Source organism: Acanthochromis polyacanthus, chromosome 15 (assembly GCF_021347895.1).
Source record: "Acanthochromis polyacanthus isolate Apoly-LR-REF ecotype Palm Island chromosome 15, KAUST_Apoly_ChrSc, whole genome shotgun sequence".
NCBI lineage: Eukaryota > Metazoa > Chordata > Actinopteri > Pomacentridae > Acanthochromis > Acanthochromis polyacanthus.
In genome coordinates this window covers 9,276,493-9,304,471 of record NC_067127.1, presented here as the reverse complement: position 1 = coordinate 9,304,471, position 27,979 = coordinate 9,276,493, and the positions used below count along the sequence as shown (strand labels likewise).

Genomic DNA, 27,979 nt, shown 5'->3' with positions numbered 1-27,979 from the left:
CTGGCAGAACCTTGCAGGTAGGCAGGAATATATGTGTCTGGCAAAAATTCACAGCCCTGCTAAATAACCAATTTGCTGCACATTCAAATTTCATGTCATATGTTTCCTCAACTTGATTCTACTGTGTCCCTGTCAGCTCTGTATGATTACCACTAACTCTGTATCAGTGTTGCTTCTGTCACCAATAACAACACAAAGTACTATTTTTTCAGTAATCTCAATTGCCAAATCCCACTCACCCTCTCCCATTCACCTGTCTCCGATGTTTTTTTTTCTGTGTGCTGATAAGATTGCATGGAGAATGATGTTTTCAGACATTTTATTGTTAGTAGCTGCAAAGTGAGTTAAGAGTAATTCCATAATATTTTCACATTATGTAAATTCAAATTGATGTGATTTTATATTACTTGATGATCCTCGTTTTGCTTATACTTAAATATCTTTTCTTGAACATGTATTGCCTCAGTATTTCGTGCCATTTGTGCACATTTCAAAGGATAACTACTCTTACAAAAGCCTTTTTCATCATAGTCACATAACAGTCATTTGTAGGTGCAAGGACCTCAGCATTGGACAAGCAGGAACTGTATGAATTCTATATATGCTGCCATGCATGGCAGAGTTAGTGAATAGGCAGAGAAACATTAGCAACACTTATATTCTCCTCTTCTTTTATGTTGATGATAACTGTTTGATTTGAGATTTTTTCTTGTTGTTTGCAGAAGCCGAAAGCGGTATGCCCTCTACCTTATCTTACTTCCAAAGTTCCACCCAATCTCCACCAGTTTAAAGCTTCTGACTTTGGGAGTTTCCCCAAGGATATTTTTCCAAACACTATCTCACAGGCCTCTTTTCTAACTCCTTTTTTATGGTGTCCCTTGTGCTTAATGCACTAACTTCTTTGCAGGCAAAGAGAGGATAGATAAATTGGACATGTTTGTAGAAGTGCTGTTTCTTTGTCTTCGCTGTTGTCGGTGTACCAAGGCCAAACACTCACCCTCTTCCATATCTACCTCTTATTTGATCTTTTCAGTTTTGTCCTTTAACCAAATCCTTTGCTTAGTTTATTTCTCTCACTTTCAGTTCTTTTTCAGTGTTGCTCAGTTGTTACCTTACTGTATGTTAGCTTTGACAAACTAAGTATTCCATTCATTTGGTGTTTTTAAATCATTGCCAGAACAGTACTTTGCGGTTCTCTGCCTCAGAATCAGTGAGGAGGTTGTTTACATACATGTTAGACTTCAGATGTGGTGTCGCTGAGCACTAATAATCTGTTGTTCTACATTCTGGATTTAATCTTGAAATAAATTGATTATCTGCCACTGTTTTAGGCAGTGGCTGATATAACAGCATGTCTTTATTTTTTTAATGTTTTTTTTTTTTTACACCAGCAGCACCACACCAGTCATTTATTTAGTCTGACAGTTTTTTTTTTTTCATTTCACACACTAGGAAAGGCATGGAACAGTTGACTTTGGATAGCGTTAGGCTCATCCAAACCAAAGTTTATCTTTATGTGTCCCATATTTCACTTTTGCATCATCACCCCCTCATGTTCTAAATGTACATCCATCTGTGCATGTCTGTGCGTCTGATTACCTCGACGGGGAGGGTTTGTGTGCGGATGTGTGCGTGCGTGCTGCATTTCTGTGCGTCTCAGGCACCATGTACAGTCATGCTCATGCGTCTCTCGAGTAGATGTTCTTAAGCGAGGTCACTTCCTGTCAGTTTGGTGTTTGAGAAACAATCCAACTGCACAGAAGTTACTGCAACCGTCTGCATCTACGTACCTGTCCCTATACCTGTACTGCAGTGGCGATGCCTTTCTGTTTGATTACTGTCCTCTTCATGCTGTTTGGTAACTGCATGCTATGACACTATCACATAAGGTGTTTGATGCTTGCCTTGTTGCTCACAATATGAGGTTTTGATGCTTTTCTAAAGCTTCTATTCACCAGTTTGCACCCGACAGAAGAAAAATGTCTCGGATAGATACACCTGTAAAATCTCAGATTTGGGCAGCAATGTTTGTGGAACAGTCTTGATTTGATTGGTTTCTTTCTTGTTTTTTTGTTTTGTTTTTATTTCCACTATAGAGCATGCCAGGTGTAATGCCTGTTTACTTCTCTGGGGGCCATTCAATCTGAGTGAATGTTAGATGCTATTTTACTTTGTGCAGTGTGGAAAGAAAAATCTGATCTGCATGACTGATGCAATTTGATCACATCCCAATATGTATATGGATTCAATTGCTCCCTTAATATTTTTGTTTTCTTTTCTCCAATGTAACCTTTTTTTCCAGAGCTCAGAGGAAAGATGTAGTTGTTTTCATAGACTTAATTTCTGCTCGGAGTCCAGACTGATAAAAAAAAACTGTCTTGAATAATTCATAACACAAATGCCACACAGTTTTTTTAAAAATACATAGATGTGAATCAAGGCCATTAACAAGACATTACCTTGCCACTGACAGTAGCTTTTCTTATTAATTATTGCCCCAAATTTGGAAACGTTTTAACTTAGAATAGATTAGTAAATGAGACAAAAAGAATCAAAATCATCTTTCGTCTGGGCTTTTATGTTTAAGGAGTGTAACCCTTTTAAGATTTGTGGGTTCAGTGTTTTGATATCTTAGTTCACACTCACATCATTGATGATTGTTGCCCACAGGTAACCATTAATGACCAGGGTGTGTGTGCGTGTGCGTGTGTGTGTGCATATAGAATATGCGTGTTGTGTCTACTCTTTGTCTTAGTCTAATTAATGGGGAATGATACAGCCAATCACTTCAAGTGCATAGGGTATTAAATTGAGTCCCACCCATTGTAAGTAATACATCCTGTAAAGCTGTAATAATTTATTTTATTCATAAAACCCATTTTTTAAGTATAAATATATTAATGTACTTAAATTTAAAAAAAATTAAGTCAATATCGACCCTGTTAAGTATGTATTGTAATTATTTTCAAAACAGCAACTACATTTTAGTCCGCTTTTGAAATTTCTTCCACCAATTTTATTAATGCTAGACCAGCCCCATAGACTACAGCAGAGTCTCTAATGAGAATCAGCCAGTAATTACAAGAAAAAAGAGCTGTTCATTCCCTTGCATCTCACTGTCAAATACTAACCGAGATAACAACACTTACTGTACATTCTCTGTATTACAGCCATGTCTCAGTGGGCATCATGACATTTGTTTCGACTAGATGAGTGTATCTGAATGCTGAGACTAAAACCACTCCATGGCCATAATTTTAATTCTTTCAGCCCTTGTCCCTTTTTACTTGTTACCTCTCTGTCCCTCTTCTCACCCCAGGGCAGTTCAACACCATTCTGTAAAGAAAAGAATTAAAATTCAATGTGCGATCATACTGTTGTACATTTTGTCCATCCATGTGAGTATCACATCAGGAAATGGCCTAAAAATCTGGGGAGCAGGTGTACATACGATTACTGACACATAGTGACACACAACAGAGAAAAAAACAGAAACAAAACAGGGATAAAGTGTTGATGCAAAAACAGAGTCCAGATAATCCAGGTCCGATTTAAAGGCTTCAACAAGTGTGTGTACCATTCCTCTTGATTAGCATGTTGTGTGCATGAAGTGAGTGTTGTCCAGACATTAATGAGCGTCGTGTGTCTGTATGTCTCTGATTACCCAGCATCCTCATCAACCCGGGCAACCATGTCAAGATGCAGGAGGGAACACTGGGATTCTTTATCGCTAGTGATGCCAAAGAAGTAAAGAGGTAATCTTGTCGCTAATCATGTACAGTGGGCGTTTTGTGCGTTTGAAAGTGCTAAACATGTTAACTGTGTCGCTTTTAGAGCATTTTTCTACTGCAAAGCTTGTCATGATGACATCACAGACCCCAAACGGATCAAGAAGTGTGGCTGCAAACGACGTGAGTAACCGCGCCTTTATTTTGGCACCCTTCCTTCCCTTCCTCTCACTCCAAAAACCTACCTGTGGGTCTTTCTGTCACTTTATATCTGACCAGAAATATTATGCCTCTCATTGTGTCATCGTTATTCTGTATGGTGGAACTGTTGATGTTGTCACACCATTATACTCTAAGGAAAGTGTTTTGATGTGGGTCCCATTAGAACTTCCATGACATCAATTTATGGTATGACCATCAGTCAAAAGTTTTTGTTTCCTAGTCAAACTATAGATGTTGTCATCTTTAAATGTTTTTTTTGTTTGTTTTAGCTGAACCATTGAATCACTATTTTATCTATGCAAACTGAAAATACAAAGTAGTGAATGGAATTTACAGGCGTAAAACTTAATGAAACGCTAATAGAGTGAAATTACATTAATTGACAGCTGCATAGATAAAAAGAAAATTAAATCTTAAAATTCCCCCTTCTGCATGAGAAATAAAAGCATAGATATGCAGTATGAGCCAGAATTCTGAATGTTTTTCTGTGAGAAAATGAGCTTTTCTCTGTAGTATTTAAAATATTACTGCATACGTCCTACTGTGCTACATTCTTTTTACATGTAAATGCTCTTGATTAGAGTAATGAGCTCAGTCACTCCACTGATGGGTTTTGCACACATGTTATGAATAGTCATAGACATAATGTGCTGCTAACTGTTAATCTTTCCAGACTTTATACAATACTAATTCCCTTGTCAAGTGAATAATTTTTTTCCCTTTCATGCCGACATAACATTGCCATTACGGCAGGAATGGCACATGAATATAACCTGACCTATGCACAGTAGTCTCCTGTCAGTACGTGTTAGCCACTGGATAAATAATTCAGGTGACTATTCCATATTTCCAGAAAAAAAAAAGGTCACAGACAGTTACGGCAAGCAGCCTGTTAAACACAAAGCCCGATTTTAAAATAGATACCCTCCAGTTTCTTCTTTTGTCTGTGTCATTTCAATTATTCAGACAATTCTTTGCTCTGCCAGCTCAATAGAATCAACTGGATTTTCACACTCAGGTTTTATTTAGATAAACTGTTTACTTCTGTTTGCTTTCTCAATACCTTCACGTCTCCGACTCCGGTGATGGACACGGCGTTATGTTTTATCTTATTACAGCTGTTGCCAACAAGAGAGTTGCATTTAGAAAGATGACAGTTCCATTACTGCAATGGAATTCTGTCACACTGTATGTTCTGTTCTATCATGTTTTGTTCTCTTCTGTTGTTTTTCCCATGTTTCTTTATGACCAGTGACACACTTTTGATGTATTTCCTTCCCTGCTGCCATTGGAAAACACCACTTTATTTTAACTACTCACTGGTAGTGATTTATTGTGAGTAAAATGAAAATGGGTGTCCTATTACCCAGAGTGCAGTGCAAGTGTTTTTTTTATTTCCACTTCAGCAAATAGTATATTGTATCTATGTTGCATGTACCAGTGTAGCTTCTGCATCCCTCTCCTCGCCTCTCATTTTTACACTGTGCTCAGACCAGACCAAATCCAAAACAGCAGAAATCAAAACTCACGAAAGCATCAGGCCTCCTCCTCAAACGACCCAGTCAGCCGATGCTCTGACTAGTTGGAAATGACAATTCAATAGTGTTACTTAATTGGATGTGGCCGATGAGCTGTGCAGTTTTGCGCTCACTATTTGACCACCAAATTCACATTTGGCATTTCAAAGTCATTCTGCTACAAGTATTGTCTCATAACCCCTGATCAACTCTTTAAAGTGTCATGTTCCGAGAAAGTACAGAAGGAACACAACAAAAAATCTGAAATGCGATACAGTAATCATAGATATACAAAAGCTAACACAAGGGGAAGAAAATTAACAAGAACTACTGAGATTTAAATTGATCTGCTTTCTGTCAAAGGAAGTTTTGTGCGGCAGTTTTTTTTTTCCAGAGAGCAAAAAATGTCCTTGTGGGAAGTTCTTCAAATCCTAACCAGCGAGGCGGCCAAAACACAATCAAAACAATCTGGTCTCTCCTCTGCCCCACTTCGCTGTGATCTCAGCCCCTTTCTAAACTCTGGGCCCTCGCCCAGCTCGGGCTGAGGTTTCAGAGATCATCAGTTCCTTTCAGAATTGAAATGTCACAGCACCAGTCTTGTGCATTTCAAATCTGGACAGTCGTTGGGCCCTTTCTTTGTTTACCTCACTGCACTGGGTGAAAAATCCACTGGTAGTACACAGTATTAATTGTTATATTATTCAGTTGCCACTAGATGGTAGTGCTCTGCCATAATTCCTATGGAATAATAAATAGAACTAAAAGGTGATGTCTGTAGAGGAAACTCAAATCCCCTGAAACCTGTTCAGCAAAAATGCAAGGAACAGATGGGCGTGATCCTTAAACTGGGATAACAAGTTTAATCCTAAACTGATTTATCATCTTAAATTTGTTTATTTTGTAGTTCTTGATGTTCTATGCATATGTGATACTGCGGATTTGCTGCCTATAGGCTCACTTTCCAAGCAAAACAGTGCCAAAACATATCTTCTCCACTCTTTTGGGGCTCTCACAGTCTTAATTATTGCCCAAAAGTTCAACTCTTAAACCAACACTATCATTTTCCTTGCACTCTTGATGAATACGGACTCTTTAGGAGGATCCATAAACAGAATGGTGTTTTCTTTGGGACATCCTTCATTCAACAAAGCACCCTGATAGCTTCTGTTTAAGTAAACTGTGCCTTGGTGGATTGTAGGAGGTGGTGACGAATCAAACCCATGCAGACAGTTTATCAGGGTAGCCGTCATGTTGAATCTTCAAATAGGAATGCCCTGAAATGGACACCTCATAATTCTACGCCAGAATCTGGGTATTTGTGAAGTCAGAAGTAAAAGACATTGTCAGTGTGTGCGTGTGTGTCTTGTGTCTTTCATTGCTCCCCTTCCATGTGTCAGAAATCTACATTGTAACACAAACATACTGTGGTCCGAGTGCCCAAGCAAAAGCTCTGAAGTTAAGAAATTTCAGCATGATCTGATTTATGCCTCACTGCACTTGTCTGCCATGCTCCGAAACTGTTTCCTTACTGTGAACAGTTATCTCTGTATCTCTCCTTGTTGCTGAGACCAAAAAAAGATTTCTGCATGCTTTCCACATGCTCATAAGATGCATGTGCATGTCACAGGATACAACAGTCCCTGATGCCTTCATCCTTTGGGTGATGATCTGCGTTTCCCATTCTTTCCTTGGCCAGAAGCTGAAACATATTACTTCATTCAATATCCTATTTTCTGATGTGAGTTGGAGTCAAAGATGCTGAAAGTGTCTCTGTTAAGGTGCCAGACGGTATTAGTCTGCTGTCTGTTTGCACCTTGCAATGAGAGAATGGGGACCAGGGACTGTTTCTGCCCAGAGTCACAGCAATCTAGAGATGCTACTCCGGGGACTTTCACTCCTGCTTCCTTCAGGGTTCAGGGCTTCACACACAGAAACACACACATAGACAAAAAGTTGCTGCTTGTAGTATTTTAACTCTAGACATTCGAATAGTTAAGATATTGTGTACTACTGCTTTCACATGCACTCTTTCTTGAAGAGTCTCCACATTTCCTGTTCGTACGAAGACAATTATTGAAATGAAACACCAATGGGTAGCTCTGATGAAACATCCGCTGGGGCATTGATGTTAAATTCATACAGTGGTACTGTTTTAGTGTGAGTTTGAAAAACGAACCACAAATTGTTAATTCAATAGTACACTGTAGTTCCTTTAATTTTTGTCCAATCTCAGTGTCAGATGGCGACCTTCTGATCCTGATTATAGAATTCTTCAATTTTAAGTATGATATTGCCCAGTAACTAGTAAATTTGTGCTGCATAGAGATTAAAAAAATAACCTTACCTGACACTAACAAGCCTTCAAGAGTATGAAAACACTGTATTTACATGTGTCAGCACCTGTATTGAGCAAATGACAGTTTCGAGATGGTAAACAGTCATCATCACACTGACTCAGTAATTACCAAACGAGCTGACGTTAGCTGAATAAGATAAATGTCAAAACAGCCCACTTAATTAGCAAAACCACTCAGTGTATGGAATCTAAATAGGACTAAATGCTATCTCTTAATTCAAATGTTGCATAATCTAACTTTAATATGACATATGCAACACTTTAGCATACATGTATATATTTATATACAGTAGGGTAACTTTTTAACATTATTTTCCCAGTCACGCCATTTATGCACATTAGAGTGAAGTCCCCTTGGGGAGTGGAGCAGTGGAATTGCTGGTTTGAATATAGCATGAATCGCCCAGTCTAGCCAGTAAAATAGTGTGATGCCTTGGACAGAGCCGCTACAGCTGCATGATGGGATACAGGTACGTGATCCACTCCTTTAGCCACAATGGATAGAGGATGTACAAATGTATGAAACATTGTATGAGGTTTGCTGCTGAAGACATTGCTCATGCCTCTCTTCCCCGAATGCCTCCCCTCCCTCTTCCCTTTCTCCTCACCCCTCTTTCCCACTGTTATAATTTTGCCTTTTGACCTGTTACAGCCTTAGCACACAGCTTGACCTCTTGACCCAACATGAATGAGGAGTAACACTCTGGCATGTGATTGTTGAATTTATAAGTACTGTTATTAAGATCAACAAACCGATAATGTGTCCACTTTGGTGACACTTTCTCAGACGAGAAAATTATGAAAATGGAATTTAGCGGCTCGCTCGTTAAGGTAGATGTAATTGGATCTTTAAATGAATCTTCCAGCTTGGAATGTGTAATGTGGGGCTCAAGTCTGTGGGAGCAGGTGGCTAAGGCTTGCACTTTCTGATGAAGTTACCTTCCGACTTCCCCTAGATGAATATTTCTCCTTTTGCCATTAACCTGCTGCTTTTCCTCTCCTCTCATCCCAAAACATGACTGTAGCCAAGATGTCCGTCTACAAACGAATGAAACTGGCATGTTGTTTTGATTGCGGCCGTTCAGAGCAAGACTGCTCTTGCATGTCAGGCAGTGTACATAGTAACATGGACACCCTTCAGAGGGCCTACCCACTTTCCTCTGTCTCTGTTCATGATTGCGCAACCACTTTACGTGCCTGTAAGTTACACCGCCCAACACATGCTGTTACATGTCTGTGGTGTGTACTCCGTGTATTGTACCATGCAGAGGTACTGTTACGTGTACGTGGGTTTCCGTAATTTCGTCTATGTGTTGTGATCTGTTTATTGTGACTCCATATTTCGTGTAGTGTACGTGAATTTATTTTATCTATCTATCTATCTATCTATCAATCTATCTATCTATCTATCTATCTATCTATCGTCAATTGTCTTTTTAATTTGACATTTTTGCTCTGAGTGTCATATGTGTGGTAGGTAAGTGATGGTGTGGCTCTGTGGTGCTTTTGTACAGTACTGTAGGTGTTAGACATGTGGCTACCGCATGCTGCATCAATCATGCAGTTGTGTGATAACGTCACTATTGGAGCGTGGTGTTTGATGTGTTTTTTGTTTAACTGTTCAAGGTAAGATGTCTGCAAATGCAAAGAAAAATGGTACTCAAAAGGTTTAATTCTGCAATTCAGTGGTGACGTTTGTCAAACTGTGTGTTATATTCCTTTGAAGACCCTTACGAACTTCTGAGTTAACACTTTTCAGTTTGTACACTTTTCAGTTCCTTTGTTTCACATTTTGCTTTTACCTTTGACTTGCTGAGCGACGACGCTAAAGTTTTGTTTTCATGCTGAAGATAAGAGAAAATCACACATGAAATGCTGTCTGGGAGGTTTATACCAGTCGAGTAGGGCACACGTATTAATATGTGTTCTTACGGGTGACCTCGGTTCAGGCAAGTAAACTATTAATATCTCTTTCTTGCAGTCTTTAATAGTTTAGTTTACAGTAGGAGAAGGGTGGTAAATTAGGAAGATGGAGAAAAGAGAGATGCTTTGCACAGCAGGTTAAAGGGCAAAAAAAATAGAAAAGGGGAAAGCAAAGAGGAGAGAAGAAAAAGAAAATGAAAATAGCAAAAAAAAATAATAGAAAGGTAGAAGGACTGAGGAGGAAGATCCCCTCCTTTCTGATTTCCTTTTGAGTGGTTGGGAAATACTAAATTGTCTGTCAATTAGACATGGCAGCAGTAGGCCTAGCTATCAAAGCCTTGGGTTCAGACATACAGATCTGATTTCCTTCTCAACATTCTCCCACCGTCTGCCGACTCAGCCTAGATTAGTGTCAAACATGCCATGATGAGTTTGGCTTGGCCTCTTGTAGTTGGGCCTGCGCTGATATCCCTCGGTACCAATTACTGGCCATTACATGGTTACTGATCTCACTTCTCCCTCAACCCCCTGTAGGATTTCAGGAAAGCCTCCTCTGTCTTGGATTTCTTTCCCTTTTTAACTCTGACTTTGTCTGAACAAAGTGAGTTTAGTGAAGAAGTGCATTGGGCTTTGTCAGTCAGGGATTGTTGGATTTCCTCTCCCCATTTCCTCTTTTTTCCACCAGACTGAGAGGATAAGATATCTTTATCCATGATGACTTCATACTCTTGTACATCTGAACCGAATTTTCTTGTACTTTGTAATTGATTTCTGGGATAGGGCGCCTTCCTTTAATGAATGCTGTGTTCTGATGCACGTAAAATTGAGACCACATAGACACCAGTGTAACGGTGGCATATGCATAAACCTCTTATGGCCTTAATGAGACAATATTTAATTAATAGGCTTTTTATCAGTCATTCAAGCACTTATGTGACTAATGTGATATTTGATTCAATACTTTAACCCTTAAAACATCAACGGCTTACTACAGAATTGCAGCCTTCTGTTACTGCAGATTATTCATGAAGCAATCGTGCAATTTAGTGAAAAAATATGAAAAAGACTGAGTTAGAGGTGAACACTTTTTTAAATAAGCAAGTGCAGAAGAGAGCAAAGGCGAGTATCCGTGCACACTGATTCTTGTCAATTTAACTTTTACCATATTACCTCAGAAGCTATACTAAGTTCTTTGACTAACCCAGGAGTTTGTTTTCGGTCTGTAAATCAGTTACATATGGTCTTTCTGTGTGACCTGACCGTCATCACTTTGGAAACCCCTCAGTCAGTGAAGGGTTTGTAATGTGGTTTATATAATGGAGAGACTGAGGCTTTTTATGGAGCAGGGGCATGGACAAGGGTTGGGGACCTCAGGCAAGGGAGATGCTTTTGGCTAGTCCACAACCTCCAGGGCTGTGTGTGTGTGTGTGTGTGTGTGTGTGTGTGTGTGTGTGTGTGTGTGTGTGTGTGTGTGTGTGTGTGTGTGTGTGTGTGTGTGTGTGTGTGTGTGTGTGTGTGTGTGTGTGTGTGTGTGTGTGTGTACAACATGCACTTCTATCTCTGTGTCTATGCATGTGTGTGAATCTGCAGCTCATTGCTGGGGACCTTATCTATCGTGACACAGAAATTATGTTTGCATTTTCATTTTCCCAGCCCCGCTGGTCCGTCACCAAACTTGCCCTGACAGCTCCTGTCCACCAGGCAGGCCTGGTCCCCCCCATACCCTCTGTCCTATGCCGCCTCACTATGCCCCAGATGCTAGCCAGTTAGTCTGCCGCCTCTGCGGTGCGGGCAGATTGCTAGAGACAGATGCCAGGGCCACTGTGGGTCCCTTTTTGAGGATCTGTGTCATAGGCCAGCCCTGGGCCCTCGCTGTGACCTTTACTGCTGGAAGAGACTCTGGGAAAGAGTGTGGTGTGTCAGCAGCTCAGAGCTTAGTTCAAGTGCCCACTGCATTAGTAGTTATAGTGGTACCAGTCTTTAAAATCTCCTCGGTCAAGGTCACAAACTGAAATTCCAAGATAATTAACAGCACAGGCATAAGTGGAGACCTTGGTCAGCCCTTTTAAAGAACAGCTCCAGAGACTTTAAAGTGCTCCATTAAACCTATGTTTGGGAAATTCCCAATTTTTAAAATCTCTATTTGTGCAAGACATCTGGACTGCATATGAAGATCAAGTCTCTTTGCATTAGTGCTCTGTTAACGCTGCTGTTTTGAGTAGCAAGTGTCTGTTGTCTGTGTTTTGTATATCTACATGCACTCAAGTATGATTTTTGTCTTTGTTTCCCATGGTGGTTTTATTTGTCCTGTCTACAGACCTCACAATGCCCATCATATTTAAATAAAAATGCCAAGCCTCAAAGCATTTAATTAATTTTTAATGAGTTGCATTACTGAATCTACCATTCAAAGTGTGTAACCTCAATTTTAGCTCCTGTGTGAAATTTAATAAAATCTGCCATTAGACCATCATTACATCTCATTACAGGTTTAGTACACTTTCCTAAAAGCATGGACAGTTCATTCATTCATCTGTCTGACTTCTTGTGCCATCATACCATACTTTAATCAGCACCACCATTAGGGGTTTTACCATTATTTGAATTATTTATACCTTTTATTTTTGGTTTGATTCCCTCATGCCTTTCAATGGTAGTACTTCAGAATTACATTTGATTCAATCTCCATCCACCGCTCTTATGTTGATGTCTCTGTTTCCTAATGTGTCTGTGTCATTACATCCTTACTCCCTCTGTGTGACCTGCCACTTGTCTTTGCATTCTCCTCAGCCAAATATAAGTATAATGGATATGTCAGATCACGTAAGTGTGTTTCTCTGTCCTTCTCCATTCTGCTCCAGATTTGTGTTTAGACTGTAGCCCCCTCACTATGTCATGTGACATAATTAGTAGTGATGCTCTGCTTTAGTATTTCCTCTGTTGTCCCTCATTCCTTTAGAGTATAATGCTGTTGTATTTTGTCTTCCAAGGAGACAAAATGTGAACATAAACTCAAGTTGAACCAGTGTTAAATTCAATGTTGAGTTCAAATAGAGACTTTATTCTAACGTAACTATCCTTAAATAATTTAAGCTCATGTTGCTAGGACGTTAAAGTAATGAGTTCCTAGTATTTATAGCAACTGAAAAGAAATTTTTTTGTGTTTGATAACACCTTGGAGTTCCATGAAATATTCTTTTTGTATTGTGCTGCATGTAGCAGCAGATGGCGCTACAACACCAGGGAACAGTGGAAGCCAAAAAGAGACTGGCGTTCGATTCAAAGCTGATTGCAATATAGGTAAATCTTTGGTAAATAATTATTAAATGCATTACTTTATACTCTAGTGGTTAAGAATAAATTTTAGTTGTGAAATGCTATTTGTCACCTCTAACATTTTATGTGCATATCTTTTATTTAATGTATTTGTTCTTATTAAGCGTTTTGATATTGAAGACATTTTTTTTCCCTCTTTGAAATAATGGCTGCCTCTTCAGCAAAGCTAAAAGGAACCGCAGTAATCATAATACCAGTTTGATTTTCTCCTGTAACAACACAACCGTGCATGGCCTCAAAAGCTGTTTCATGCAGTTGCAATGCAGTTGAAGAACAAAGCTTGCTCATGCAGCAAACACTGTAAAGGCAAAGCCAGCTTAGCGCACATACAAAAGTAAACATTTTTAGTTGTTATCCCTCCGCCTCATCATCTAGTTTACATTGGGTCATGGCGATCTGATAAGGCTTGCATGCAGGACAGTACCATCATGTGATTAGCATTTCAAGAAGGGACAGTTGCCGTCTGGGTTGTTCAGGGTGCACAGTGGACCTGCCAGGGCGGGTGAATGCTCTGTAACGCTGCACGTGTTTGACAAGGGCCAGATGAATCCAGGAGCTATCGGTGGCGCCCTGTAAATCAAGGAGGCAGCTGACGGCTGGGATAAACGTCTGTTTATCGCTCAGGGCCACCCAAGCATGCTCTCTCCTCCAAACAACCAACCAAACCACCCTTCTACCAAAGGCAGGAAAAGGGCTCCTCCTCTCCCAGTCAACTTTACAGCCAGATATTTTACTCATCTCCTTCTGTTGTCTTCCTGCAGTGTTCTATGACCCCTTCAGTACATGCAAACATGCAGGTTAACTCTGCAGCCACAGTCAGACCGTGTGTGTTTGCTTGTGTGTGAGTGCTGTGGGGTGGCTGAGTGAACCTCAGGTTTACATATACACAATAATTATTCTCCTATGAGACACTGCAGTTTGTCACTGGACATGATGCGATTATTGTTAAAAGTATAATATGTAATTGTACTGTTTGACAATAGAATGAGAGCATTTTTTCAGTCTGGAGCTTAACCACATTTCATTACATAATCCAAAATGAATCCGATAAATGTTTAATGATTAAAGGTTTTGAATTAATAATATTATGAATTATTAGTTATAGTTTTCTATTTGTTGAAGTGAAAGTGCTGTGGTACATATTATGCTTGAAATGACAATGTTTGATTAGATTTGACTGGCTTTCGCCAAGTCATGTCTCTGCTTTGTTCTACCAAAAAGTGTAGCACAAATGAGAAATAAAACTGAGAGGCCTGTAATTAATTCATGTTTTGTCACAAATGCAAAAGAAATGCCGCTGTGAGCATTTCAGTTAGCATTAGAGTGATTCTTGCTTTGTAGCATGATTTTTTTGTTCTTTTAAACATTTCGATCAAATCTGAAATTAGAAAAATCTTTAATCTTTTGTTTGATTTTGTTTATTAAATAGTTGTTACGTTTAATTTCAAGTTGGTAAATCTCTTTCTTTTTTTTAGCAATTGGCTGGTTAGCTTTCTTCAGTAAAATGATGACTTATGTTTAGTGGAATTTGTTTACCCTATCCAAAGACAGAATTTACAACAAACTGGCATAAATAATCTTCATTATTTTTCAGCACTTAATCACTGTAGTTTATTTGCTATTTTATGAGCATTAATGCAGGCTTTCTCCCACTTTTTTATTCTCCACTATTTGACAGTAATGGATGAAGTTAGACCATCTATTCAAAACCAATCAGTTAAATCCACCGGCTGCAACTCAACCTCCATCACCTCAAATGCATTCCTTCCCAACGCCCTGCACCCCAACCAGGACCCCCTGGTCAATCTGGGCACACACATCCCTCTTGTTAATAACCGTAAAGGAAGCCTGCTCCCCGTGGGGCCGGGGCCCAGGGCTGACCCCTCGCAATTGCGCCTCAGTATCTCCGGTCCAGGAGACGTGGCGGCCAGATCCCTGGCTGAGAGTCGACTGAACCGGGCCCGCAGTCTGCCGGTGAAATACCGCTACCACCCCAGTAATGCCATGCTGCTCAGTCACAGTAGGCACTGTAGGTTGCCCCCTCAGCGGGATGCATCAGTCAGTAACCCTGCCTGTCCCGTTCCTTCATTTTGCTGCATGATGGTTGCTCTGCTGGAGCTGCTGCTGTTGTTGCTCCTGCTGCTTTGCACGGATTCACCTGCTAGTGCAGTGGCTGCTACTGTCACCATGGGTTGCCTTCCAGACTAAGGAGTAATATAAGATGTGAATTTAGAATTCCCACAGGATAGTTTTTATTTTTTAGGACTGCTGCAGGAGTTGTGAGTACTGAGGATACTGACCTTTGCTAGCTGAAGTTTTAGTCTCACATAGGACTATTTATAAGAGCCTTAATTGTACAGTGGCTGGAAAGCATTTCATATCATTGTTGTGGGTGTAAGTGAGAAGTGTTATGTTTTTACTGTTAACAAATTAAGTTTAAACCAGGAGGAGCCTGTCAAACAGTATAGCAGGGAATGCATATTTTCTGATGTGGTGTTTTCAAAGTACATTAGACAGAGATTTATTTGTAAAGTGGAAAGTGCTTGTGATATTAGCTATTCTGAATGCCCAATTGCATAGAGGAAATGTCAGAGAATGACATTTTATGAGAAGGCAAAGTCATATTTCTTATCTTTTATTAGCAGAATTAGGTGACAGGCCTAGAATGGCTGCTCAGACAATAATGAAATTCCACATGCTTGGAGTAGTCACGGCTTGCGGTGTTGCACATTGATTTGCGCTAATATCATGCTGTGTTATTGATTTCTAACCAAAGGACTTATGTGGGTTTGAAGTGACGGTGCACTTGGCATTTGCGCTGCGAGAGTGTAGATTGGAGAAGAGTATTTGGGTGCTTGTCTGCTCGCTCTTGAAACTCACAGACAGTAGTGAAGATCAGACTACTGTTAGCTTGACTGAAGTCTTCAGACGACCGGGCCTGGCCTCACTCCGGCTGCTCCTTCTTGTTCTCTCTGTCTGACTGGGACTCAAGCAAAGTTTTGAAAAATAGTGTTTTTTTTTTCTCCACATTTCTCAACAAAGAAAAGCATTTTTGACTGGAAACTGAACTCGAAACTGATCAAATAATCTTTAAAAAAGAACATTCTGACTATGGTTCAGTGTCCTGCACAACGCTTAACAGCAAAGCTTTAGAAATTAAATATTTAATGTTACATGAAACATTTATTTTTCATTTAAACTTGGAAGACTAGTTCTGACCTTCTTCTACTGGAGGATGAAGTGCATTTACTAGCTGCTTTGAATATTTATAGTCCACTAATTTGCACCCTGTTAACATGCCCTGACCTTAGTGATGAGTGCTAGATGTTCTAGTGGCATGGAGGTAGACCTGTAGAAGAGCCATTGTGCACTTTAGTAAGAACCGGAGTGATGGGATGGGGTTCAGATAGTTTTATTTAAGAAAAAACAAATAAATGAACCACCTACTCAAGATCCATCTCCATAACCGTTCTTTATCTCATTGTCATTGCTTTTGCCCGTGCCCCACTGACAATGATAGTCTGTACCATCACATGGCAATTAATGGTGTAGGTGAGCATGGTCACTCTGATGCAGACTGCTAGAGGTCCAACCACCTGCACAATTTAGTGGGTGAACAGACGCAGCAGTGTATCACTGTAGGCCCTGTCAAAGTGCACCTTAAGAAGAACCAAAATATGGGGGGGGTTGGGATGTGAGCCTTCCATGACATTTTCAGGTCATAAATTGGTTTTTCTCCGTGGTTTTCTCCTGCCTTTCTCAGATTTACCATTGTCCGTTACTAATGCTTTCTATATATTTTCTCAATTTGACACTGAATTATTAATTTTTTTTTTCTTTTCTTGTGTTCAGTTTTTTTTTCTTTGTTTGCAATGATTGATTGATTGTTGGCAGTTTTTTTTTTCATGTCAGGTCCAGCACACTTTCTCAACCATCTGTCTCTATTCTAACATCCTGCGCATGTTATTTCAGTTGAAGACGAGCATCCATCAACTCTCTCGCCCAAAAAAAAGCAGCGCAATGGAGGGATGCGAAACTCACCCAACTGCTCGCCCAAAATGATGAGGTAAGAGACGCTGATTTTATTCTCCTTCCAGCCTTCAAAAGAGGGAGTGAGAAGTAGTCAGATATATTGAAGAAGGGAGGGAGGGAGGGAGAAAAGGGGAAGGAGAGATGTGTCTGAGAGATACTTCAGAGGCGTATGCTGCTGATGGTGAGATGGTGGGAGTTTGGATGGATAGGAAAGGGCAAATTAGGGGTGGCAGAAGAGGGAGGTAAGAAACTCTGTGAGTGAAAAAGTGAGGAGAAATGCCCTGTTAAGCTCTGGCTGTTTAGGATGGCATGCTGTCAGCTGTTAATGACAGAGCTGAAATAATATTTTTGTCATGAAAAGCGGCTGCGAGGAGCCGTTTTGAAAACTCCTCTGGCTTTAAAGTCCCAGCTGTCACCTCCTCCGGTCTGGTCCACATGTACTACTTAAACAAGGCTGGCATTAATGACACCAGCAACCAATCAGAGGGACCTGCATGGTTACTTTGCCCTCAGGCTACTCCTCTATTGTGGGAACCCCTGCGAGTACCGTTTCTGGTACTTAAGGCCATATGCGAGAAGTATCATCACAATCAAGTATGAATTCAAATATTACCTTCCTTTTATCCTGTCCTGTGGAATTAAATTGCTGTTAATTGATTTTGAAAGATAAAAGGGGGTAGGTTTTTGTGCTCCTCTGGCTGCGAGGCGGGGTGAGACGCACGACGGCGAGGAAAATACAGCGAGGCCGAGCTGTGCGGATTGGGACGGCAGAATAAAGGCGCGATGGTGAAGATCTAACAGGACAGAAACACTCAAAGCTGCACTGCTTGTCTCTTAATGAGAGCAAGTGTTACGGCCATCGTCTTTATGAGTTTTCATGAGGAAAATCTAAAGAGAGGCCTGCTTTTTTTGGGCACACACCCTTGTCACTATTTGTGTTTATTCAGTCAAGCTGCACTGCAGTAGAAACTCCAAGATCTGAATTTTGCGGGTGAAAAAAAACAACAAAAATGATATTTTATGAATTAAATGTAAATCTCTAAAAGAAAAAAATGGTAAAGTTTTGCAAATAAAAGCTATGCATAAATGCATAATATAGAGTAAATTCATTCAGTTCCATGTTTTCATATGCAGTATGCTGTTTTGGTTATTATTGTACTGTGTGTGTGTGTGTGTGTTTGTTTGTGTGTTCGTTCCTTACATTCTGGTGAGTTCTTTGTATGTTAGTCCTGCTAGGTTCCCTTAGGCAGCAATCCTCCTACTGCACCGGCATGCCTGTGTGATTTTGTCCAGTATACTTGTCGGCCTCCCCCTCAGTTCTCAACAAAACAAGGACTTAATAAGCCTTCACACTTGCCAAACCATTAGCTCAACACAGAGTCGTACCCTTCAGTCTAGTTTGCAACAGAGCATCATTTTAGATGCCCTTGCTCAGAGGGAGAAAACTGCTACGAAAACAACGAGGCATTGGCACATTTCCAGCTAACTGCTTGTTTAAAAGGCTGTTTAGTTTGCCTAAGTTAAAGCACAAAACCTTTTCTTCTCTTTCCTTTTCTGCTTAGGAGATGGTCCCCGTTTGCCATGTAATATATGCATCTCCGCTTTGATCTCGCGGTGATAATAATCCTTGCGAGTTATTTACTCAGTTTTGAAAACGCTTCAAAGCGGTGTCAAAGTTTTCTCTGCTTTAGGGCTGCTTCTGTATTCTGCTGGCTCTTGGGTACTGGGATGACAGGTCCTCTGTTATAGGTGTAGATTTTTTTCAAGTCTTAGCCTTTAGCAGAACATCAAATTACCTATCTTAGTCCACAGCCCCCCCTTCACGGCTGCCCCTGTCAACATATAACACCATATATATTAAACAGTTGTGCTTTACAAGGTGGATTTTATGCACAATGAAAAGTGATTGTTTGAGGTAGCCTTAGGGATACTTTATTCTACAAGCAAGAAGGGGGAAAACAGTAGAGAGCTAGTGAGAGAGCGAACATACGTATCAAGTATGGTTTTTACAGGACTTGCAGCCTGAAGGCCTTTGTAAATAAATAATGATCAACAGATTGGCTGTGGGCTTTTGAAAAGCATGCCTTTGTCAGTTTGCATGATGGGGAAAATTTTCAAAGCAAGAGGCTGCCTTCGTAGTCTGGCAGAGAGGGATTGGGGGAGCACGCCCATCCCCAGCTTGTGACTGCAGAGTGATACACTGGAATAACTCTGCTCTGAAATATATACTGAGGGAGAGAGTTAGAAAGAATGAGAGGGGGTAAGGCACCAGAGTGAGGCATGCTGTAAGGGAAATATGGTTTGTCCTACATAAAAGTGCATTTGATAAAATATTGTTTCTCACCCAGGGTAAATATTTGCTTTGAAATCTGATTCATTGTGAATTTATACAATTTAGAAATTTAGTGAGTATAGTTTTGTCAGGGAAAAAAATCTCAATGGAAACTCTGTGTTGAAAAATAAAAAGTTCTGCAATTTATTTATCAGTTTGCAGATTATTATTTTTTTGGCTGACATTTAGCACGGCCATGTTGCTACTTTACTAGTAGCCAGTGCTATGTGTCACCCTGCTAATGAGCTGTGTTGCCACCACGGAATTAACGCCATTCGCACAAACATTTCTGACAGGTCATGACTGACAACACGCATCCAATTGCAGAGGATGTCACAGTATCATCCGGAGCTGATATCCCTTGGGCGTGGCCCTGTAGCACAGACGTCATGTCTGCTCTCCCCAAGCCTTGTGGTAGGTTCAACCCGAGGCACGGGGAAGGAAGAGGGAGAAGGAGGTGTGTGGAGCCTGTGACAGGCTGCCAGTCACACCGCTGACAGCTCTGTGAAAGATAGCTGTCTTGGCAGAGAGAGGTGGAGCGGCAGCCCGCCTGCATGCGCCAGTCAGCCCCTGTGTGGAGGCGAGCAGAGCTGAGCAGATTGAAGTGACGGGGGGGCTCCGTGGAGTTGATTGGCGCAACACGCGGCTCTGGATGAAAGATTCAGGCTGAGTGTAAAAACACTAAATGCTGTCAGTGTTATTATCACCTGCTCTAACTGATAGAGGGAAGAGGGGGGGAAAGAGAGGTGGAGAGAGACGGTGGCTAATTGACAGCTTCCTTTTTTTTTTTTTTTAAACTTTTACTTTTTCCTGCGATGGCATGCAATCCAAATGCAGGTTGAAGGAAGAGACAACATCAAAGCCTTGTCAGTGAATGACAGTGTTGATAGAGGATAGAGAGAGTGATACTGAGAGAGATGTATGTCAAATTTTTGAGATGTTTTCTCCCATATTACTCGCATGTCTATCTCTCTGCAGTTCCCTGTTTTAGGAGTCTGCATAGTACTGCTTTTACCAAGCATTTCAGTATTTGGGTTAAGTTGTAAATAAATTAGATTTGCATTGCTGTTAAACAAACCATTTTATGTTGAGGAACAGTGTTGCATTTTTGCAGTTTATCTAGACTCAATATTTTTGATTGCATTTTCTGGATTGTGTTTAGAGGAGCCGTGAGAACATGTCTCATAGAATAAGTACAAGAACAGGAGAGGCGGTATAACAGGACTGACAGGAGCCCTTTCATGGTCAGTGTTACACTGGATAAAACTCAGCAGCCCACTGCTGTGGATTAGCCTGTTTGGTTGTGACATGCTGTTGAAACATTCATGGCCATCAGTTGGAAAAGCAAAATATGATTGGGCAAATTCTTGAAATATTTAAAGTGTGCGCCTGTTGGAGCTTTTACTATTTGCGCCACACGGCGTCAGGAACTGGAAGACAGGGTAAAAGCTGATAATTGGCCTTGTGTTGTCATGCCATTCAGTCAGTAGCACTCAAGTCTTGCTGTTCTGCTCTGTACCACAGTGAGCAGCCGGGTCTTTGAATTTTCTGCTTCCTTGACATCAAGGACAAAAAGGAATTGTGGAATGATATTGTAGTTATGGGACCTAGAGTATGCAGAGCTGCAGAACATTTATCAGCTGGAGACTGAGATAGATCTTTATTACAATGAGTGAATATACAGTGTAGATCTCAGGACACCCTTGTAGTCTTTCACCTCTTTCTTATTACAAGGTTGCTGTCAAAAAAATGGTCTAAATATTTCTGTCTTTCAGTCGGCACGACCCTCTTCTAATTCCTGGAAATGAACAAATTGAGAACATGGACATGAACGTGAAGAGGTATGACTCGACAGGGATGTTTCACTGGTGCCCTTCAAAAGACATCGAAAAAGTCATCCTGGTAAGTGGGGCAGGACCTCTGTAAATACAATCCAATAAAAAAAAATAATAGAACATATATAGAAAAAGGAAGTTAAAGTAAGTATGCTCAGGAGCAAGCGTTTCCCCACAATGCTGCAGTAACACAATCACATACTAATGTGTATTGAAATTTCTCTCACTGCCTCTCTGTTGTTTCAAGGTGAGTTTGTTTTTTATATATATATATTTATCCACCAAGGGTCTGTGAACGGCATTTCAACACTTCACGCATGAGTTTGCTCAGGTGTTTTGCCAAGGCAGTTTGTAAGCATTTACCCTAATGCATTTTTTTTTGGGTGCAGGTTTTCCTGTCCAAATCAAATTTATAATGCACACTCACCTATTTCCTTAATTTATAAGATGTTTGTTGCTCTTGTCTGACTCATGCACCATTGACTCTGTTGCTCTTGAAAGATTTAACTTTAATTCTCACTTACTTCAGGGGAGTTTGAAGGATATTCCTGCATACGCTGAATCATCAAAAACATGTTCTAGATACATGAATTCCTAAAAAAATGTTTTATCCAGCAGATCAGACAGTTAAAAGTGTGTGCCAGTTGCAAAAGTGGTTTAATTGCTCTGACTCTTACCTTGTGTCTCCACTAAACAAAGATAGAATTATTAGTTTCACATTAGATGGTATCACAATTACGTTTAGCTTACTTAACGTGCACCCAATTTTGTAATCAAAGGCACGTGAAGCCGGTGTGACAGGCGACAGATCTTTAAAGCAGGGCATCGTATTGTTATATTTCCAGCATGAAAATGAGAGGAGCTGGTTTATTTATACATTTCTTTTGTATGAAAGTATCCCAGTCATTCAGTATGAGCCTAAAATCTTACAAACTGCATTTTTTCTGTGTGACTGGATCTGCTTTCCTTTGAAAAAGTCTACATTGTGTCTTTTTTTTCCTGTAAAATTGCTATTTCTGATCGAATAAACTGCTTATAAACAGAATAGTGGTTAACCAAACCTTTGTTTATGTAAATGTGTCAGTGTAATGTGTAGTTTAATTATGGATTAATTACATAACTGCTTGGTTAACAAACTATTAAATGTCGATTTATAACAGTTTATAATCTACTTTTAAGCTCTGGTAAAAGCTAGAATGTGTTACTTCATGCACATTGCTCAGTTTTCTGTTAACAGCATTCATTTCTATTCTGTGACTCTGTGTCCCAGTGTGCCTGGTCTTTTTTCTCTGTCTACACTTTTTCTTATTCTTCTCTCTGCTTTTTGTCCCCCCCTCCCTCTCTTGTGTTCCCTGCAGACCCGGAGTGAAGCCTCCATGACAGTACTGAGCGGCCATGTAGTGGTCTGTATATTTGGGGATGTCACGTCCGCTTTAGTGGGGCTGCGAAACTTGGTGATGCCTTTAAGAGCCAGCAACTTCCATTACCACGAGCTAAAGCCTATAGTTTTTGTGGGCTCGCTGGATTACCTGCGGAGAGAGTGGGAAACTTTACACAACTTCCCCAAGGTCTCCATCTTACCCGTGAGTGTGTTACTTCACTGGCACAGAATGCATGTTTAACTAACAAAGACATTTTGAGTTACACGCTCATTGAAATCTAGAGAGGGTTTATCGTTCTGATTTGATCACACATTGCTCAATTGAATGATCACTCCAGTAGAGCTCAGTGAACCCATCTTCATCTGGAGCAGTGACACATCCTGCATATCCACAGTGGAGTTGATGATTGTTGCAGCTGCAGTGCCCATCACAGATGGCGTGGCTCGCTGCCTTAGAGCTTGTTAGGCCTGGCTTGACTGATGATCAGAGGAGGATCCCAAACACAGCCCTCAGCGCAGGCTAGCCTTTAGATGAGTCCATGTCTCTGAATCTCCAACGCCCAGTTAGATCAGTGGAATGTCATCGCCTCAAAACAAGAATACTTGTTAACTAATTTCCCAAAGCTCCCCTCCGCTCACTTCTTAAATTTGTTTTTCTCTCCCCCATGTCTGTCTGTTCTCTGTGTTTTGCTTTCTCCCTCTCTCGTTTGTCTTGCTCTTTCTCTGTATTCTCCTCACCCTGAAGGGTACACCATTAAGTCGGGCAGATTTAAGGGCTGTCAACATCAACCTCTGCGACATGTGCGTAATACTGTCAGCCAATCAGAACAATATCGAAGATGCCTCACTGCAGGATAAGGAATGCATCTTGGCATCACTCAACATCAAATCTATGCAGTTTGATGACAGCATTGGGGTCTTACAGGCTAATTCCCAAGGTAAGAAGCGTCCTATTAGACTCCATGTACGCTGCTGCCCAAAAGGGACAGGTTATGGCAGGGAGGGAAGACAGTAGTCAAAAATGGAAAAAGAAGGGAGGAAAAGGCTGGAGGGGGGTGAGAAGGCCACATAGGAGGGATAGATATAGTTTGTCAAGTGCTGTCTTGTAAGTGTTCCTAATCGAAATTCTCTGCAAGTCTGCTTTGAGTATTAACCATGAACTGACACTACTGTAACTCCTGAAGATGTGCACACACAAAACACTGCGCTGATTGCTTCATCAAGCCTTTGAAGAGTGTTTACTCCACGTAATTTTCAGATGATTTCAGTCTTGTCCCTGGTAATTAGATGCTGCTAAACCTCTTTGATAATACTTTTTAATGATGTAATCAACATGACTGTGTCATTTGATGTTGTTCCCCCTGATCTGGAGTCTGGCAGATCGTCTGGAACAGATTGTTGATGTTTGCAGACAAACATACGAACCTGGCATCCCATCAGGCCTCATCATCATTAAGCAGCTAGTACAAATCACCAGGCAGGCCAATTCAGCTGCTCCTCATTAGTCACAACAAAACAGCGACACATGCACGCACACACTTTTGTGTTTGAACGCGTGTGCATATGTTTGTACGCACACGGACATGCAGGCCGAGGCAATCTATCCACAAACCTCCACAAACAGGTAATCCTCAGTTTATGATTAGCTGGAAAGGCATGGCATCCCTTAAGCTCAACACTATTTAATGCCACCACAGCGACTGTTGTAAATACAAATCAAAGTTGAAGGTTCAAGAGGCTATTATTTTTTTAGTGCAGAGCACTTCCACATGTTTTAGGAGAATGCCAATGCTGTTATTTCTCCAGGCTTGAGTGAGTGATACGCTGTCGATAGCAGTGCCACCAAGGAACAATAAGCAGGGGTAAATCTGAGAGCATGCCGCTCTGGGGAGCACTACTCACAGAAAGTCACCTCAATACAGAAGCCCACTGGTCTATCTTCTCCCCGGATCGATGAACGGGAGTCTCGTATTATCAATAATTGGGTCTTACATTAACCAGCAGTTTAAAAAAACACACACGGTGACATGCGATCATGCATACACAACAAATTGCATGCACATGCTCAAACACTGTTGTTGTATTGTAGGTATTGCTGCAAGGATTCCTTCCTCCTCGTTATGCTCCCATTCAGGCACTGTCTGTGGAATTTAGAAGGTGCAAATGAATAAGTAAACATTGGCTTTCCTGGGGGAGAGCTTCTCACGGCTGCTGTAGCATGTAGTCAACCACAGAGCATAGCTGTGCCTGCGGGGCTACAGGGATAAGGGGGTATGTAACCCAGATCTCACTGTCTATTGTACATTGTAGCTGAACAGAATAAGTTACAGCCTTACAGTAGCAACATCCAGCCAGAAGAGAAGAAGCTGTGTGTGATCGGGCTGCTTCGAAACCTCTGGCTTCTCTGTTGTGGGCTGTACATTTTGTTGAGTTCATTTTTACAAATATACAGATTATAAAACATGCATATGAAGTTAGAAAAACCTTCAGAAATAGTTTTATATCAGCAAAAAGGATTCAGGAAGCATAATTGTTATCATTCTATGCACAAGGACTTAAGGTTTATTTGCATAAAGAGATGCAAAATTTTAATTTATGTGAATGTTTCATGCTGGAATTCAATTTTTGCGCGAACTCAGAGGGAGATTAGAGTGATCCGGCAGATAAACACATTTCGGCTCTGCTGTTTTTGCAGCCCTCAGTAAAGACATACAGCTCTCTGTTTTGGGCTCACGAGTTCACATCGCATCACGACTTTTGAGCCGTTTGTAGCCTGTAACGGGTTTTGAAAGCAGCTCAGCAGCAGGCCTCGTGTATCCCTGTTCTCACCAGCATCACCTTCTGGTGTATGCATTGCGGAAGAACGGAAGCTGTACTTCTACATCTCTGCACTGTCTTCATGTTCACGATGATACTGTAAGAGCAGCGTTTTAGAGGTAGAAACCTAAAACTTGCTGTCACTCACCAGTGCAGTAAACATCATCCTTTATGGACATCGACAAAATGATGTTCACACCATCTGAGCTTGTGCTCCCTGGTTGACACCCAGTGTCAAACCGCTGCTATTTCCTAGTTCAGTAATTGGTGTAACAAAAGTTATGATTATCCATGCTTCAGTTCAGTGTGTGCTTCCTGCTGTGTACTAAACTATTTGGTGTCTTTTCCTTTGCAAAGGGCTGAAAGATCTCTTTTGTAATGTAAGCAGCTCATTGAGTTTCTTGACAGGAAAGGCACGCACACACACACACACACACACACACACACACACACACACACGCACACACACACGCACACAGAATTTGCAATCCTTTTAAAACTTTGTGACCTGAATATATTCCCTGCATTATGTTTCCTTGGTGGTGGCACTATAAGCTGACATTTTGCTGTAGTCAGCACTAAATGATGGATGTCAAAACACAGTTGATGCATTATGCATATAGCATTACAGATTTAAGGTGTTTACTTGTCACTTTGAGGAAATGCAAAAATGTGAAGTCATGTGAATTCATACTCCTGTCACTTGCACTTGTATTTCATGGTTCTGTGCCACACCATTTCCGATAAAAGGTTTTCAGGATCCACTTCACCAATTTTATCGTAACAAAATGAACAACATATAAAATTTATGTCTGCCCGTTGATGGAGCGACGTGAATGCTAAATATGTCTTAGCTGACCCCTAAAAGCACGGTATACATGCTGCAATTTTTAGGCAGGCGCCTTGTTTACTTAGCCTTCTTCTCCTTCTTTTCTGTTTATTTTTTCCTTCTTTTGCCAATCCACACATTTGAATGATAAAAAAAGCACATATCAACAACTCAATGCTGAGTTAGCTGACAAGCGCAATATACTGTATAACTGTACTGATGCAGAGTTTCAGGTCATGTCCTTGTGCTTATGATACTTCTGTGGTAAAACACAATTTCAAGACTATATTTGTGTTACCGAGAAAATAATTAAAACAAAGAGCAGCTTCTTAAAAATTAACTAAGTAAAACAAAGTATGAATAATAATAATACTAGTAACTAAGAAAAAAAGCTGACTTTTTAATGGTTGTTGAACATATACCGGTAACAGTAACTTCGCAATATAAATGTAGGATTTCTGAGAAGCAGTATTTCCTGTTTGCAGTAGGTACTATAAAAAAAATCGACAAACTGGAATTGCTACAGTAACTGCACTCTAAAAGTCAAAATCATGGCCTATTTCTTCATGGTGGAGAAATAGGCCATGAAGAATTTGCATATCTGAAAAACTAAATACTGTTTTCCCTGTACAGTGCAAATAAAATGAATCACAATAGATATAAATAAATAACTATTAAAATACAACTTAGAAATACAGGTCATAAGGACAGCAGAGCAGTCTTAGTCTTACATTGTGTAGAAGAAATGGAACCAAGCAGAGATAAATCCTACCATCTTTAACCATGCAATTAAGTTTATTTTCTTCCAGAAAACAAAGAAGAATGCTGAACAAATACATTTTGTTTGCAGATAATACTTCCTTCACATTCCACAGAGATTAACCAAAGGCACAATGTTAGTAACATACAAGTATTTTTGGGTATTTGCTGACGTGTTCTGCAGACTATATCTGTGCTTCCTGTTGCGTTCAGGTTTCACGCCTCCTGGAATGGACAGGTCATCTCCAGACAGCAGTCCAGTACATGGCTTTGTGCGTCAGGCTTCCGTCACCACCGGATCCAACATCCCCATCATCACCGAACTAGGTAAAACTGTTTCCACCCACCTCAAATGCAGACATTGCATGCCGTACCCAGTAACCTCAGATCAACTCATTATCCATTCCCAGACGAAATCACACAGAGCCGATAATCCAAGACTCCATTCTGCTACCAAAAGTTCCAACTCATTCAAGGTCAAGTGGACTAAGGAATGCGTGGTGTGGAATTTTTGTTCACTTTCATGGTGCCAGTAGCTTTGCCCAACTCATATTCAGTTATCGGATCATGCTAGTTCTCGTCTAACGGGGACTCAAGTTGAAGATGTCAGACGGGCACTTTTGGGACAAAAGCTACATCTCCTGCAATTTGTCCCCTAATGGACAAGAGAAACTCAGCCCGATGGATAGGGTGAGAGAGGGAGAAAAGCAAAGAGAAGAGAAAACGCAGAGGAAAAAAGTGCCTCGGTTGCAAAATGGGTCCATTTATTAATAACAATGCCAGTGGTTGTATTCCCGCTGGTGATGGGGACTCATGAAACTTTCAGATCTCTGAGGGGCCTTCTAAAGCACCAGAGACCAGCTACTCTGTCTCCCCTGACCCAATTAGGGAGCAATGGAGCATGAGGCCAGC

General features: G+C 40.7%; 1 protein-coding gene across 27 annotated transcripts in view; it reads left to right on the top strand.

The window, feature by feature from the left end:
* kcnma1a (potassium large conductance calcium-activated channel, subfamily M, alpha member 1a) overlaps positions 1–27,979 on the top strand; it is a 167,676-nt gene that overhangs the window by 123,591 nt on the left and 16,106 nt on the right. For 5 of the 27 annotated variants that reach the window (XM_051960382.1, XM_051960387.1, XM_051960381.1 and 2 more), the window contains exons 17-27: positions 723–734; positions 3,669–3,755; positions 3,835–3,911; positions 8,849–9,022; positions 12,537–12,569; positions 12,966–13,046; positions 17,055–17,148; positions 21,222–21,348; positions 22,640–22,864; positions 23,408–23,600; positions 27,281–27,394. In XM_051960382.1, coding sequence (XP_051816342.1) covers positions 723–734; positions 3,669–3,755; positions 3,835–3,911; positions 8,849–9,022; positions 12,537–12,569; positions 12,966–13,046; positions 17,055–17,148; positions 21,222–21,348; positions 22,640–22,864; positions 23,408–23,600; positions 27,281–27,394 — 1,217 coding nt within the window. Of the gene's footprint in view, positions 1–722; positions 735–3,668; positions 3,756–3,834; positions 3,912–5,276; positions 5,286–8,848; positions 9,023–12,536; positions 12,570–12,965; positions 13,047–14,760; positions 15,112–17,054; positions 17,149–21,221; positions 21,349–22,639; positions 22,865–23,407; positions 23,601–27,280; positions 27,395–27,979 lie in introns of all 27 variants that reach the window. The other 22 variants (XM_051960396.1, XM_022201836.2, XM_022201831.2 and 19 more) reach the window with 12 other exon arrangements.